The sequence below is a fragment of the Lycorma delicatula genome, chromosome 3 (genome assembly GCF_047948215.1).
Source record: "Lycorma delicatula isolate Av1 chromosome 3, ASM4794821v1, whole genome shotgun sequence".
Classification (NCBI taxonomy): domain Eukaryota; kingdom Metazoa; phylum Arthropoda; class Insecta; order Hemiptera; family Fulgoridae; genus Lycorma; species Lycorma delicatula.
Window position 1 is genome coordinate 25,437,290 of NC_134457.1, and position 18,202 is coordinate 25,455,491.

An 18,202-nucleotide genomic window follows, 5' to 3' on the forward strand; every position below is an offset into this window, starting at 1 on the left:
CAGTTTTTTTTTTTTTTGAGAGGAGTAAGAAGAAATTAAAAATAATTCTTCACTGGACATCTAATCACTTCAGTAACAGTAAAAATATCCAGAAAACCAGTAAAGCCTAAACATTATAATGATAGGTAAGAATAGAAAAATAGCAAATTAGATGATGAGACAAATTAACATAATAATCTAACTATAACAATAAAGTGCAAAAAAATTGTAGTATTAGTCATATTTTTACTCTGTGCCTTATTGCCAGATTCTGTTCAGTTTTATTTATGAAAAAACCAGCAAGCTATATTCTAAAACACTACATTTTTCTTTAGTAAATGGGGATAGTGGGAATATTGTTCAAGTGCAGTCAATTGTAAACACTTAATTAGGTAATAGTAAATTAAATTTGTTAAAAAATGTAAAAAAAATAATAATCATAAAATTTTAAAATAATCAGTAAAAATATGTGACTTTTAATGACTATCAACATTTCATTAAATATGCTATTATTTAAAGGATGATTGGAGAAATAAGATTTTGTTTTATGAACACAAAGTGGGTGTTCTTGCAGATAAGATGAATGTATGTTGACATACAAAGGTAAACATTTATGGCATATTTAAAATGCTACTTTTAGTCAGTAAACATTGTTTTTTTTTTTTTTTTTTAGTTTTAGCTATAAAAAAGCTAAGATTAAAAAAAATGAGATGAGTAATTGTGAACAGAGAGAATGGAGGAAACAGCAATGAAGGATGCTAAAAGATAACCATAAAATAAAGGAATGAGAAGATGGATATTCTGATGTACAAAAGAAGTATTGGTAATTAGAAAAACAACATTTTAATGTTTAACTGTTTGACATAAAGAATGAAATAATAGAAAATTTCAACCAAATACTGGCAACAGATGTCTAAGACTTCTTTTCCTGCATTAAGAGTTGGGGGGGGGGGAGAGGATATATATATATATACACACACATACTGTTTATAAAATATAGGGATTCTTAAATAGCTATTTAAATGTTAAACATTACAAAATTAAATTTAGCAATATGAGACCATCAAACCCCAAACTTCCATCAGAAGGTAACTCAGAATTTTAATTGGAAAGAATAGGATTTATTATACACATTATTTTAAAGGGTACTGAAAACAAAACATTGATCTAAAAAACACATCAAGCTATAACAATGCTAACCAAAATGTGGCAATTTAATATTTTTTGCAACTAGTTTCTAAAAGGCCAATTGTATACCCCACATAGTTCTCATACTGAAAAATAGTATCGCGTGTTCGCGGCTCATTCAGGATACTGAGAGATTGACAATTGAAAATGTATACATAATTACAATTTATTAGTTTAAGAACATAAATCAAATAAAACAAATCAATAATAACAATGACAATAAGAATAATAAGTGACAATAATAAATAACTCACAATAACAATCAGAATAATAATAATAATAATGACTACATCAATAATAAACAATAATAAATAGATAATAGTCATAATGATCACAACAACAACAACAACAATAATGATAATAATAAACAGTGATTACATACAAAACAGAATTTAAAGTAATTGTCAGGATTTATTTACAGGTAGTTAAATACTGAAAACCAGAATTCAGTCCCATTGACAAAAGACATTAACATGATCACTAATCATAACACTTTTAACCAGTAGTCTTGTATTAACAACATTAGTACAATAGATAAGACAAGTATAAAGTTCTTTAACTACAAATACCTTTGCTGTCTACAAATAAAACTATCCTAACAATTATGAATGAAATTTAGTACATTATCTCTTTCACTTATAGTCTAACAGTAACTCACCGAACCACTTCTTGTTTGAATACACAGAATACTCCCACTTCAAACTCATATAATAACTCTTCGCTTAGAACTCTCTTGCAGAACTCATATCTCGCAGAACTATATTGTAGCTCTCTCACAGACTCTCCTTGCAGACTGACCATCAACTGGTCTTCCCCAGAGTATTTATAATTCTACCCTCTCTACCTACAGGACCGGACCCAACTCAAAGTGTGAGAATGATCATCCGCCCTCATACATTTCCATGAAATTCCTATGCTGGTCCGGTAACATCTCTTCTCACAGACAACATCTCTTTAGGTGTGTCAGTGAGCAGTATTACAAAAGATGATTGTTAAACGGACCTGCTACCTTTACTAACACAGTTTCTTTTAGCCTCTTTCTGGGTTCCTCCCATTATTATATTTTCTACTACTTTCTTCTTAATTGGTAGGAATCTGTTACTCAGGTCGTTATACAGGTCGTATCACAATAACCCACTGGGTTGGTCTAGTGGTGAACGAATCTTCCCAAATCAGCTGATTTGGAAGTTGAGAGTTCCAGTGTTCAAGTCCTAGTAAAGCCAGTTATTTTTACGCGGACTTGAATACTAGATCGTGGATATCATCCTCATTCATCCTCTGAAGTATTATCTGAACGGTAGTTACCGGAGGCTAAACAGGAAAAAGAAAAAAGGTCTTATCACAATAGATTGTTTTGAGGTAGAGAAATGACTATATTATATCATTTTTGTTTTTCTCTGCTCAGCAGTTATTTAAGAGATACTGTAGATCACTTTTTTAAAACTAGTTGTGGAAAGTATTAAACAGCTACCTTAGTGGTTAGAGTTATTATACCTTGAAGTTTCTTACAAAAAAAATTTTATTTTTAATGTCCTTTAAAAGATATGCTGTAATGCAAAATAGATTTTTTGCAAGAGATAGAGTCAGTCACTGGCACAGAATCTTATTTTTCTCTGTTAACTAGTTGAAAAGTTATTTAAGGGTTCCTATACGTTATTAACACCTCTTTATATATGTATATATATATATATATACTATTTGCTAGCTAGCTAGAATGATAAACAGCACCAGCCTTCTTTCATTTAAATAAAAAAATTATACCTGTCAAATATGTTGAAATATTATGCAAAATTTTAATGATTAATGTTTACTCTTCTCAAACAGTAGTATATCCTTACATACGTTTTAATAATAATTTGTTAATAAATTAGTAAATAATACCACCTGACACAGTGATTTCTCCTCTAGTGACATCCAATTCATTTTTGGCTATACAGTAATACACACCATAATCAGATGGATCTATATTAGTTACATTCAGCTCCATTTTTGACTGAAACAAAATAGTATGTAAAGAAAATTTACTGTCTTCAGCTTAACCAAATGTTATGAAATTAGAATTATGAATAGTTTCTAAATCAGTTTTAGAAAGTTATAATGTAATTAATTCCACTCATATCAGAATAAATTATAAATGGAACCAGTAATTTTTTTATGTTTTAATACATTAACTGGTAAGGAAATTATTCAAAAAGTGCTAGCAGTGTAAAGTACCCAACCAAATAGAAAGTATATTAATTAATTATAAAAGGTAACATCCCTAAATCTCAATAAATGGTAACTTTATTAAAGGATGAGTAGTAATTATTCACGGGTAACTACATTGAAAGAGATGATTCCTCAAGTTAGTTCATAAAATTATGTTAATGCTGTGTCACAAAGTTTCTATCAATTTACGTACTGATAAGAATAAGGTAGTATAAGGGAGAAAAGGTAGAAAACCTTCATTCATGTACATGAACTTTAATTAACACAACATTCAAAACATAATTCTTCATATTAGAGACTTTCAATAATAAGAGGTTAGCCTGACATTTTATCTTCAAAACCTCAAAAGCACACAACTGATATAAAAATAATACTGGAGTAACTCCATTATTTAATATTTGTATCTAACTGGAGTGAGATAGTAGCCTACAGTATATTTTGTTCTAGACTTTTAAGAGAAAATAACTTGATTGATGGTGATTCTTCTCTACAAAACAGGATAGTTTTATTGTAACAGATAGAGAAGCTGCTAGTAATAGAAAGTACCAGAATAAGAAAGAGAAAGAAAATGAAAAATATAAATAAAAATCGACAAACAAATTGAGAAAGAAAAATGCAGAAACAATAAGAAAGAAATTCTTACTAGAAAAAGGTATAAGATTTGAACAATAGAAAACATTATATTTGAATAGACAGAATGGTGAATTAGCTGCTGTTACTGCAGATGAAGCCCTAGGGACGGAGGTACAGTAAATTCTTTTATTAAGTTAATTACTGATTTTTTAACTGCTATCTCATTGTTATAATAACTTGTTAACTTTATATTAATTTTTATTATGTACTGTAAAGTTCATAGCAAAATCGGAATTGTATTTAACCTTTTTTTATAATTTAGTAAGTTATTCTACAGCAAATAAATTGTGCTTGTAAAAGTTTTTATGTATGCTATCTCCCAATATACTTGTTAAACTAATAACACTCAACAATATTAACCCTATTTTGGATATGTAATCAATCATATTGAATATGGTTATTTGGTGGAGAATATTTTTAACCCTTTTAAATCATAACATGTGGCTTAAATGTACTACAGTCATTCAACCTGATATTTGTGCTTGCCAATGATATATATTCCATAAGTGTGCCTGTCTCTGTCTAGAGATGGAGATACACCTAAGCTTATACCACATCTTCATACCATCATGGAAGCTCTTAAGGTTTTTAACTCTGGTCAGTTTATTTTCACGTGTTTGGATTTGTAATAAATTAATACTGTATCTCTCAACCCACAATAATGTAGAATTACATTGGATAAATCGCCAGACTTTGAGTTTTGGATCAGGGTCTGGAGTCTTTTGGATTTGGAGGATCTGGCCGCCAAGTGCTCGATTCCCTGCAGTTCAGGTCAAAGGATGCTTGCAGATAAAGGTAGAAGTCCGAGCCACTCAGGCTTGCAGGATACTAGAAGTGTGGGGTCATCAACATATGATAACGTTCAGCCCGGAGAAGACCAAGATGCTCCTCAAAGGCCATTTGGCAGAGAGTTGGCGAGCCCATGTTTTGATGATAGGACAGCATATAAAGTGTGTTCAGGTTCAAAAGTACCTCAAGGTGTTTCTAGATGAGAAAATGCAATTTAAGAAGCACCTTCAATATGTTGCGGAGAAGGCTTGTAGTGCCTTCTTTGGTATTCAACGTGTGGTCAATTCTGATTGGGGTCTTATCTATAAGACCATGAGCATTCTATAAAAGGGTGTCTGTGAAGAAAGTATGCTTTATGCTGCGCCAGTCTATGTGGATAGGCTAAATTCCAAAAGCTATTAGGATACACTGTTGAGGGCTCAATGCCTAATATTGTTAATGGTAGTGGGTGGCTACCGCACGATTTCACGGGAGGTGATCTTGGTAATTGCAGGTGTGAAATCGATAGATTTGTTTGCATCAGCGAGGCAACAGCATTATGTTGCCAAGAAGTTAGGTGAGTTAACTTCTGAAAAAATTCAGGAAATTAAACGACATGACAATGCTTTGTGGCAGGCCAGATGGAATGAGGCAGAGGGTGGACATTATATGCATTGTCTCTTTCCAGATATCATTAGTTTGTAGGACGCCTCTTGGGTAAACCCAAATAAGTACATCATGCAATATCTTTGAGCATGGTGCTTTAAGGGACAGACTGCAGAGGTTCAGAGTGGTGAGGTTCAGCCTGGTGGACTGAGGAATGTGTTCACAATGGGAACAGTTGGATGATGTTCTTCATGTTTTGTATGAATGCTCCAAGTACCTGTTGATGCGCACAGAGAATATTTGTTGACTCGATATTATTGGGTCAGCATTAGATATTAATTGGCGAAACCAGGCCAAATGGGTCGTAGCGGAGAACTTTATAAATTAGTTGGCAAAAGAAAGGATTGCTGAGGGGGTCTAGGCTGCCACTTTGGCTTTCCCACTTTTTGTTTCTGTTTTTGTTCTGTTATGTTTTTTCTGTTGTTTTGTATTCATGGTTTTCATTTTTATGTTGTTTTTTATTAATCAATACAAATTTATTGATATTTTTTTATTGGTGCTGTGAGAATAACATCGACATACTTAATATCAAATTATACATTTACAGTTAAATATCATGTATTATATGTATAACTTTACATAATGTACTGTAAAATTAGTACTAATGTAAAATACTAACTTTGTACTTCCCATCACTTTCAACACGTATGCGGTTCTTAACTCCACTTTCAATTAATTTTCCATCACTGCGTTCCCAGTATCTAACTCCTTCAGGATATGCCTCTACTTCACATTGCAGAACTGCTGTTGAGCCATTTGCTGCTCCTACTTGCTGCATGCGTGTGCGAATGAATGGAGCAACTGAAATAATTTATAAATAGTAAAGTAAAAACAGTTCACTAACTTCTACTGATAATGCAATGGATTTTCATATTTGATTAACCACTATATTATCACATATATTAACCACATTATCAAAATCCTGACAGTCCCTATCTGGTAAAGGTTTCTGATGTCAGCTTTAACAGTATAGTGAAAATCAAGTAAATTTTTGTCAGAAATATGCCACCTGTACAATTTTTTATAAGCAACATAGAATATAGAAATTAAGTCCAAAACCGTTAGTTTTTTAAAGTAAAATAAATATTTTTTTATAATAGTTTAATAATACATTCATGTTTTAGTTGATTTTAGATTTATCTATGAATTTCTTTAAAATCAACTATTAATGCCTTTTTGTGACATTACATAATTTTTATCCAATTTTATAGAATGGTTTTGATATATGTGTGAAAAAACATCTAATATTATAAAATTACTGTCAAACTAATTCCATTGAAATAGAGAATATACCATTCAATATGATGAATGAATTAAATTATATATTAATTTGAGTTTGTTAGATAGCCTAGCCATCATTTGAAATTAAAATTTCATTTTTAATTAGAATGTATTTTACTGTTACCATTAAAAAAAGAAAAACTAGTTGTTTTTACATGATACTTCCTTAAAAGTTTTAGGATGTTTTTTAGTTCTGAAAACAAGTGAAAAATTTTCAACTTTTTTCCTAAATGTTGACTTTTTAAAGTGAACAACCAATTTAAACATTTATCAGTAATGTATTAATCATTATATATAGTTTTAAATCACCTTACCAAATTCCACTTTGATTTCCTCGAGCGCTTTTGGCTATTCTGCCATCATCAAGAGGATAATTATGACTAACATATATAAAACTACAATCTTATATAATTAAATTATATATATATATATATATATATAAAACAACTGATTGTCATTTTGTTAAAATTCATCAAAAGTTAAAGTTTTAACACTAAGTGACTATGTCCATATTGTAATAGTTTCTCAATTGTTATCATCTTATAACAATTGAGAAACTATTATACATAATCACTTAGAGTTAAAACTTTAACTTTTGATGAATTTTAACAAAATGACGATCAGATTTTCTATGTATATAATTTAATTATGATAGATTACAGTTTTATATATGTTAGTCATAATTATCCTCTTGAAGATGGCAGAATAGCCAAAAGCGCTCGAGGAAATCAAATTAGAATTTGGTAAGGTATTTTAAAATTATATATAATAGTTATTATACCAAACAGTGATATGTTCGAAAAACTAAATGTATTAATCATTAACTTGGTGGCGACATTATAAAGTCAAAATTTAAAAAAAGAGTTGAAACATTTTTTAAGATGTTTTATTGTGTTTTTTATTTTTTTTTATTTTTTTTTTTAAATATGGGTAAGCTTATAAAAAACACTGCTCATTTGAAAATGAGTAGAGAATGAAAATGAGTAAATGAGAAAATGAGTAGAAATGAGTATGAAAATTTGAAAACTAGAGAACCTGTACACAAATGAGATCAGAACTGTATCAAACCAAATAACAATTAAATGATTGAAACAGAAATTTCAGCGTAATTAAATAAAATTGAACAGAAATTAAACTAGAAAATCCAAAAATAGTACGATTCTAATATATAATTTTCAATTAATATTAAATAATCACATATTTCACCAAATCTATTATATACATGCATATGTAATAATGCCTTCTTTCTTTCTTTTTTCTGTTTATCCTCCGGGAATTACCGTTAAATATATAATTAATTAAAATAATTGAATATTTAATTTTAAAAACATTAAATTTTTCATATATGTTTGTGGCCAACCACTAAATACAGCACTGTTTAGTGGCTGACCACAAACATGTATAAAAAATGTAATGTTTTTAAAATTAAAGATTTAATTAATTATTTGACTATAATAATATATATAATTATATATAGAGTCATGTATGTTATAATATTATGTTAAATACATTATTATTGTTTTAATGTGTAATCATATTTAATTTTAATTAACTGGTGACGAGAAAATTCCTCGAAAGCGTTTATGATTTATAAAAAAGAAAAAAGTAATAAGATAAGGTAAGAGCTTTTATTGATTCTGTACTTAGTTGGATTGTGCTGAATTTTGCTTATGCTTTGGGTATAATTGGTACAGAGGAAGATAGGGACAAAAAAAAACATTTATTTTACTAAATATATATATATCAGTTCTTTTGGTGAAAAGTAATGACTTTTCACCAAAAGTGTGTATGTTAAACATTTAACATACATAAAAAAAAGAAACATACAGGCCTTTTAAGATGACAGTTAAAAAATATAAATATAAGGCACAGTAGATAAGTTTTAAAGGCTATTATGGCTCAACACCTAAACTAACATTATGCAGAAGTAATGGTCTATTAATGAGATAATATTCTTTAAATAAACTTCCTCTGCAGTTCTGGGAATAGTAGATTAAATAATTGTTTTTAAAAAACTACAAGTGGTTAATATATGAACACCTTACAGTTATTCTGAGTTGCTTAATTGAAATGTATTCAAATTTAATTGAGAACAAATGTTTTAATGCTTGAAGTTTGTGTAATGTGTTAATACATTTACTACATTAAATTATAATGTTTTAGTTGTATTTATTTATAAATATAATGTTATTAAATTTCCGTTTTGACATTAACTTAATGTTGAATGATGGATAGACTATGATTAATATAAATTGCGGCTTTAAGAAGTGGTATTTCATCCTTATTACATTTTCCAAAATGTTATTACCAAAGACATTTCAAATATTATGGAACAATTAGTTGTAAAAGGATCCAGTTTACCGTCTTGTTGATCGAGTTAAATTATTAAATAGAGTTATATTATTATTAGCACATTTTACTAACTTTGAACTGTCCTGAAAAATATTCCATCAGAAAAACTCATTGCAAAGCATGACTTTTCATATCAATGAAAAGTCTAGTAAGACTTTTATATAATAATATACATTTATATAATATATTTGAATATAATTGTTTAATTTAATGAGATTGCTATTTATAGATTTTATATATACATATAATTACAATATTTAATAAATGTCATTATAATACATGATTAGTTGAATGTCAATGATGTCATAATTGTATGTTAAGGTTGCATAAGTCCTGTAAGGGATTATTTTTATGTTTTAAAGTTCATTTAGGTCACGAACCATTATCTAGTACTGATCACATTAATGCACTCATATATTACGTTAATCATAATTTGTAGTCTTATATGATATTGGTTCCTTTTAAACAACTGTTACAGTTAAAAAGTTACACATTTTTCTAATTTAAAATTAATTTTTTTTTTTTAAATCTGCAGATGGATCGAAATAGTTTGTTTTAATTTTAGTAAATCTCAATTGGGGTTCTACATACCTAAGTTAATATAATTTATTAATCTCATGCTTTGGAAATTTCATGGCATTTTTTTTTTCAATTAGTAAAAAGTTGATTTTTCCAATACTTGAGGTTTTACACTTGATTTACAAAATTGATATTTGTATAATTTGTGCATTTTAAGTTAATTGTAGTGTGTGCTTGAACGAACTTTTGTAGCTTACACTGTTACTATGTAACGATTATTACAAAATTTTAATCTTGGCGGCCATTTTAAGTTGAACCCAACAACCAATCGTGGCCATTAATGTATTTTTGTAATCCTCTAACAATGTTTAATCAAAATCCTAAATAAAAATTAAAATCTGAGCCAAAAAGTGTTACACACATACATATTGAATTCAATAACCAACTGTTTGTTCATTACTAAAAAAATTCAATAACAAAACATACAGAAATAAGAGTAATATACATACAATGTACTTCTAAATTGAAGGTATGATTTGCAGGAGGTGATATGCCATTATCAGCAACACACATGTATATCCCCATATGCAATCTGTTGACATGTGTCAAGTTTAACGTATCTCCTGTTGCTGATACCTCTGTATAAAAAATAAAAATTATAAGTTCAAGTCATTATCAAAATTAACATAATGGAATTCAAAAAGGTTTGAATAAGAATATTAAGTAAACATATAACACACAGATTTAAAAATGATTAAAAAACACACTAATCAGACTGGAAATTTTCTTAGATTGCCTCAACAACTAAAAATATTTATTTTTAGTTGTTGAAATCTAATTTTAACATTTTCATTTTTCTTCTTTTTTTTTAGTAAGTTTTAATTTAAATAACAATACGAATAGTAACAGTGTTCTCTTAGACAGTATAAAATTATTTCATGACTTTAATGCCAAACATAATATTGACTTACACATTTATTTAAAATCTGAAATAACACAACAGTTTATAAAGTCACATTTTTATTTAAGATCACCTTGCCAAGAGCCCATAGGTATAGTAGATGAATCCAGTTTTTGCCACTGCACAGTTGGTCTTGGTGTGCCTGTTGCTGCACATCTTAATCTAATATTTTCTCCTTCACGCACTACTACTGGTCCAACTGTAAATAGTGGTCCTGCACCTAAAATTAAATAAATGCAGAAATTAATTTATAATTCATCACACAGCCTGATAAAGTTTAAAAACTATTTTTAATTATTCAAAAGTATACAAGACTCGCTTTCAAATTATTGGATGATCAGCGTGTTTTTTCAGAACTACCAACAAAATGCACAAGATCTTTCAGTAAACTAACAAACCATATACTTACAAATATAGCAATGTAGAAGTATTCAAAATAAACTTCTGTGATTGTGCTAAAAATTAAATCAAACAGACTGGTTGCAAATTTATCCAAAGACACAAAAAATTTGAGTATGGATTATAAACAACAATAAAATAATTTTTGTAAATCACTTTATAGCAGTAGGATATACATACAAGCACATTATTAAAAAATAAAGTTTTACAAGTAGTACATAAAACCCAAAACAAGAACTCAACACACTTAAAAGTTTGAAATTTAATAATATATAAAACTTGATAAATACAACATAAACAGACATGGTATGACTGAATATATTATCTTATTACATTTTTAAGAAATTCCTATCATTTGAATTTCCCAATCGACATTTTCATGAACTGTGGTCTCTTGTACTGAACAGCATCTCTTAGTCAACAAAGAACAGTTATGTAATACTCTTTAATGACAGTTTTCCCTTGGGGATCATACTCATGATGAACCACGCTTTGATAATCAGAAAAGATTGTCAGTATGGCCTTCATGCTGCTGTGAAAATTCAGCACACTAAGGCTCCAGCCTATCCATCACAACTTATCAAGAAATTCCTGGTAAAACAAAGTGTTGAACAATTTCAAATTCCTTACTCACTAGACATGGCTTTCTGTGATTTTTTGCTCTTCCTACGCTAAACTTTTACTTAAAAAAAGAGTTGAAGACAAAGAAGTGATGAAAAGAAATGTGACAAGAGGACTTATAGTGCTCACTTAAAAAAAAACTATGAAAAATGCTTCCAACAATGGAAACATCGCTGGGATAAGTATGTAATATCAGAAGTTACTTCAAAGTGACTACTTTGAAGGGGACTTCAATGACAACAATTATTGAATTAAATAGGTCAAGTACTTCTTTTTAAGAGCCAAAGTCTTTTTGATCACACATTGTATGTGTATGTGTATGTGTATGTGTATGTGTATATGTATGTGTATGTGTATGTGTATGTGTATGTGTATGTGTATGTGTATGTGTATGTGTATGTGTATGTGTATGTGTATGTGTATGTGTATGTGTATGTGTATGTGTGTGTATATATATATATGTGTGTGTATATATATATATATATATATATATATGTGTGTGTGTGTGTGTGTGTGTGTGTGTGTGTGTATGTGTGTGTATTTTATAAGAAAAATTAATCAAGGAGATTTAAGAATCTTTGGGATTAAGTTAAATGGGAGCTCTCAATTTCAAAACAAGTGCATTCTATAAAATTGATGTTTTGCTAGTAAATTGTTAAAAATGTTTTCTTTTCCTTTCACTTCATACAAAACTGAAAAATTTTCTCATTACAAGTACTTTGAATCATATACGTGGTTTTTTCATATTACATAAAATATCCATACTAATAAAAAAAAATATATACTCAGTATGATCATACCTTGATTAAAATTAAAATTGTTGTATGTCTTTAACTTAGAATATCTTAAATAACTTATAAACTGAAGGTGGATTTTATTTTTTAAAAGCTAGCAAAACAAAAATTAAATCCATACAATTTTTAACAACTTTTAAGAAACATTTAGACAAATTTTAAATGATACCTTTTTCCCCTGGATGTTATTTTTTAGGTGATTTATGTGCTCAGGATAGATTTTAATAAAAAATTATGACTGTAGAAATCAAGATAGATTAAATTTTTAAAAAAATTTTTGTGATATATTCCAGAACTTTAATTGGGATTGCCTTCAAGTAAGAGAGTGGAATGGATAACTATATTAATAATCAACAATTCAGCTTTATGTTAGAAACGTAATCCAGAATATTGCTAATCACAACCTACATATTTAAATCCTTTTAGCTCAAACCTAGAAAATCAACCAGTTTAAAATATAATATAAGATAGTCAGTCATCTTTCATTAATTTTTTTTACAATTTTAATAAGAATAATAGTAATAAAAATAATTGAACAGTGTAGGACATAAGCAGTCCTGTCACTAGCAGTTTGGTTTTAACAAATCAATCTTTACAAACCACAAGAGTTGAAGTTTTTAATGGCAATATAAGAAATTGAGTTAAAAAATGTTATTACTGCATAGAGGATCCTCATGATGGGAAAATTTGTTTCATGGGAAAAGTATACAATCATTATCAAGAAATACTGAATATCTAGAAACACTGATAAATTGCAAACAGTGATAATTCATTTTATCCAACGTTTTTTATTAAACAGAAATCAAAATTTTAAATATACAGAGATTTTTACCCAAGAATCTTTATACTGTTACAGACATTTAAGTTTCAAAATTCAATAAAAATGTTTATTTACATTATTAGCAGTGAATATAAAATTATCTAATTATTCTTAAATGGTACACCTCTGAAATTTCCTTATTTTAATTTATTTAACCACAAAAAGCTTTATTTTCATGTCAGATTGAATACTGTAATGAGTTAAGATAACAAATAGATCTAAGGATTAATTTCTTATTGAAATAACACAGTAATTTTTCTTTACTTAAATTAATTAATATGTAATAAAAATAGCTAGTACTCATTAATATTTACCAACTACAGTTGGAGGAATAAGTAGATCACTGCTTTTAGTGCCATTTACAGTAACTTCCCATGCTTGAACTCCTGGTATACCTGGTGTTCCATTTGTACCAGGTTTACCTGCTTTACCTCTTGGGCCTGGTAAACCTGAAATAAAAGCATAAATTTGTTTAAAGACATAAGAGAATACGCAAAAAAAAAAAAAAATATATATATTACCATTGAAAACACAATTAACACAACAAATTAATAGAAAACTCAATGAAAATTTACCAATTTACATAAGTGCTATTCGAATCCATTGTGTCATCATCGATTATTTAAATTCCATCTCAGATAATATATAATCATATAATACACATAATACATAATTCTCATAATTTAAAACTTATAGCAATCAACTTTAGAGATAAACTGAGTTAAAATTAAATTGGTTACAAGTAAGCCAGATTACAGTGCCAATTTATACAATTGATCATTTTCAAAATTGATCTATTTATTTATAAGTAGTACACATATTGATGTTTATATTTGTAAATGCAATGTACAAATAATATATATATATATATATATATATATATATTTTTTTATATATATTTATTATTATTATATATATATTATTATTATTTTTATATATATATATATATTTTTTTTCTTAATATTCAAATTTATTATTATTATTCATTTGTAAATTCTTTTCTATATTTGTTATTGTATTTTATATGCGAGTATAATGAGGAATCAGCAATATTTAAAAATTTCTTTCAGATTAATTATACTGAATGTAAAGAAATGTGTACTATAAACTAACAAATCTATTTGAGAGCATACAATTTTAGATTATAAATCTAAACAAAGAATTGAATTAAAGAAAGTGACCTGAGTTAGGAAACTATTTACTTTCACTAGAAAGAGGCGAGCATAAAATATTACATGGTTTATGTTTCATTACACATGATTTTGTTAAATGCTTTTGTCAATTGTAACTAAATAACGTTCATGAATTAAGCATACTAACAACAAAAATGTTTACATCAAGAAGCTTCAAAATCCTGAACATATTTAGTTGTTTTTTGAGTTGTGATTTTTTAATATAGCTTTAACTCAATTTTTTTCCTTTTTTATCCCCAAAACACAAATATAATTTTAGACAAATTGTTCGTATCAAGAAGTATAAATTGTTTGAACAAATAAATCGTTCATATGCTTTATTCAAAATAAAAATGTGAGCGCATACATCAAACAAACCAATGCACCATTCTTTTTTATTGGAGAGATTTATAGAAGAAGAAAAAAACCAAAATTTTTTTATATATAACCTACTCTTACTAAATAGAAACATCATACAATCATGGATTTAAATTACATTGTTCTTTCCTGAAGAAGAATATTAATTTTTGCTTTTTACTACCTGTGACAGCATTTCTTATAGCTGTGATACATATAATGCAGCTTATGTACTAGAGACATTAGTAAGTGCTTTCTCTAGAAGTAATGATGTTCACTATACAGCCATTTCGTGTAGTAAACAAAGGGTGTCACTAGCTTTACTGTGTTTTGTTAGGCTTGGCATATGTTTATGTTTCTTGAGAATGGCTATACTAGTCTCAGGAGTGACTTGTATCCTACACTAAGTTGCTTACAGCCTTTTTTGTTTTAACATATATAAAAACAACAGTTCAGAAGTATTTTTAAAAGAACTTAATAAAATCAAAAAAAAATTATTTGTACATATTGTAACATTTTACTAACATTTACAACAAATATATTATGTGTATTAGTTTTTAGTTGTAGGGAAATTAGGCTTAACCTGATAACCACTTCAGTTGTTAATTATGCAGCCAAAATACAGGAAACAATGTCTGAGTCTGTCCATAGGCAGCCACCCTACCAGAAGTGAAAGATGCATTGACTTTTACGATTCAAGAATACACAGCATCTACAATTTAGTAGATTTAGACCTACATCGATTGAACTGATATCCACAGAAAGAAGGGCTCAAGGATAAGGAAAAAATGGATGATGTTGAGAAAGGGCAACTCTTCATCATTACAGTAGATCAGGTTAGTTTACCATCTTACGTAGGATCTACATATTTATTCATACAACTTCTGCATTCTAAGAATTTTATTGTGTGGTTTATTATTATGTATTTTTTCTAGTTATCTTATTTAAATAACATTAATGAATTTAACTACTTCTGATATTCATAATCACAATACATTAAAAAATGATCGTAAAGGTAATTTTTTTTATCAAAAACAAAATAAAAAAGCAAAAGAAAACAGAAACTAGAAAGAAAAATCAGAAAATGTGTTACAAAACCATTTGAAAAAATCCAGGAAGCACACACCAAATAACTTACAAAAAAAATGATTGAAGCTGCTTTTTAAAATCTGTTCAACTAAAGAATGAATCAAGATTTCCTTGTTTGTATTACTACGAGGGATATCTCTAAAGTAAAGAGAGCTGGGAAATTTCTCTCTCAAGGTTGGCCATGTTCATGGCCAGGCTAGTAATGTACACATTTCATTGTTCTCTGTAAGTTGTTGTGTTATAGTATCTTTGATTACGTTATAAAATGAATAAGAAAATTCCGTGTGAATTGTTACGTTATAAAATAAATAAGAAAATCTATGTTGCCGCCGATTGTGAAATATCTGGAGTTATACGTTTTTTAACCATCAAAACGTTAAGCCGGGTGAAATTAATAGGCAGTTGTATTATCACGTACGGTGTTAATGTAATGAATGAAAGAAACGTCCGAAAATGGTGTGAAAGGTTTAGAAATAAAGAATTATTGTGCATCATGAAGAATGTTCTGGGAGGTCCTCGATAATCACCGAGGACTTGTTGATACGTGTCGATGATGAATCAGAAAAGATGGTCGCTCAACAGTTTCCGACCTAGACCTTCTTTTTCCTGATGTTTCAAGAGCTGTTATCGGTTGCATTGTTCATGAATTTGAGGCCTAATTCACACAATCGAAAGATTGTGTGAATTGTCAGTCACACAAAATCAGAATGGGATCTGCTTTGATGCGCTATTCAGAAAAAGGTGATGAGTTCCTTAATTCAATCATTACCGGCGATGATACATGGATTTCGTATTACACGCCAGAGAGAAAACGGCAGTAAAGTGAATGGTGTCATCACCAACGATGAGGCGTCAACGGCCTCAATCACCAACCAGACTGACAAAGGTCAAGCCGCAGCCATTTGGGCGCAAACTGATGGCCACAGTACTTTGGGATCGGTTTCGTGTCACGAGGAACGACTATAAATGCAGAAGCCTACTGTGAAACTCTCTAGCTCCTCCTGATTACCATTTATTTGGGTAATTGAAAGAACCTTTGAGCAGTAAGCAATTCGCAGGTGACGATGAACTTAAAAATGCTGTTAATCAGTGGTTAAATGGACTGGCGGTAGAAGATTACGACGAGGGTTTATCGAAGCTGGTGTATCGCTACGATAAATGTCTTAATTCTTATATAGAGTAGTGTAAGGTATATAGTTTAAGAAAAATTAAAAAGATATTTATAAAGTTTTCAGAATAAATTTTTTTATAATGAATCTTTACCTTAGAGATAACTTCTTGAAGAACAAGGTTAGTTACTTTCAAGAATAGTCACTTACAAAATTAAATCTAAGGTTTTTCTAATAATAAAGACTGTGATAGTAACACATTACTTGTAAAATAGTTTTTATTAGTACTTTATATAATTTTATTATTATAGGATTTTACATGATCTGATTATCAGCTGTAATATTTTATTCTTAATCCAAAATTATTAATACCCAGTAATAAATTATGGTTCTTTTCTGAGAAGAATAAAATGAGAAATGTTATATAAATCTATTCTTATCTTAAACAAAAGAATGTTATATTTTGCACACTTTTTTAAAAGTGAGATATTATTTGTAATTAAACTCAGAATAACACTTTACATTACCTCTAGGTCCTTGAGGCCCAGGAGGTCCAGTCGGTCCAGTACTCCCAGGTATTCCTAAATTAAATAAACAAGAATTATGTATGAATGAGTAACAAATTACCATCCACAAACATTCATCCATTTTTCAATTACTCCTCTAACATTTATTAAATATAACTGATAAAAGTTACTATATAATGCACATGTTTGGTTTTCTATCTAATAAATTCTGTCTGCAACCTCCCTGTCAAGGCTGCAGAAGTAAGAAATAGTAGTCAGGTCATTTTTCTTCTCAAGGGTTATAAATCACTAAAAAAAATTACATTCTTATCCTAACCTTCAAAAGTAAATTTCAAAGGTATATACATTATTGAACATCAGTTTATTAATATCATTAATGCAGGAAAAGAAACTTCAGTAGCTGAGTGAAGAGATAAGAAAACTAGGGTAACAAAATGTATATTATTGTTGATGGATAAATGCAAAAATGTAAAAAACAATTCAAAAATGGAAAATTAAAAAAAAAATTAAATAAATAATACATAAAGTAAATACAGTGATAAGAAGCATATGATGTCTGGTTAAATGTAAAACAGAGAAACAGGCAAAAAAAGTTACACTGAGAAGTTACATATAGGTATAAAAAAATTTTGTGAAAAGAATTCATACTGAGTGTATAACAAAGTTCTCCCAGGACTAAGATAACCAATTCTACTCATGAAAATAATGAAATAGTCTATATAAACATGTCCTAAAATGCTTCATTTGCGACTTACATCT

At 28.6% G+C, this 18,202-nt stretch overlaps 1 protein-coding gene across 2 annotated transcripts in view; it reads right to left on the bottom strand.

Annotated features, from left to right (window-relative positions):
- Window positions 1–18,202, bottom strand: part of LOC142321462 (uncharacterized) — a 64,283-nt gene that overhangs the window by 19,659 nt on the left and 26,422 nt on the right. For both annotated transcript variants that reach the window (XM_075359564.1, XM_075359563.1), the window contains exons 4-9: window positions 17,444–17,497; window positions 13,504–13,638; window positions 10,629–10,775; window positions 10,104–10,232; window positions 6,062–6,243; window positions 3,052–3,160 (exon numbers count right to left, since the gene is read on the bottom strand). In XM_075359564.1, the coding sequence (XP_075215679.1) occupies window positions 3,052–3,160; window positions 6,062–6,243; window positions 10,104–10,232; window positions 10,629–10,775; window positions 13,504–13,638; window positions 17,444–17,497 (756 nt within the window). The remainder of the gene's footprint in view (window positions 1–3,051; window positions 3,161–6,061; window positions 6,244–10,103; window positions 10,233–10,628; window positions 10,776–13,503; window positions 13,639–17,443; window positions 17,498–18,202) is intronic.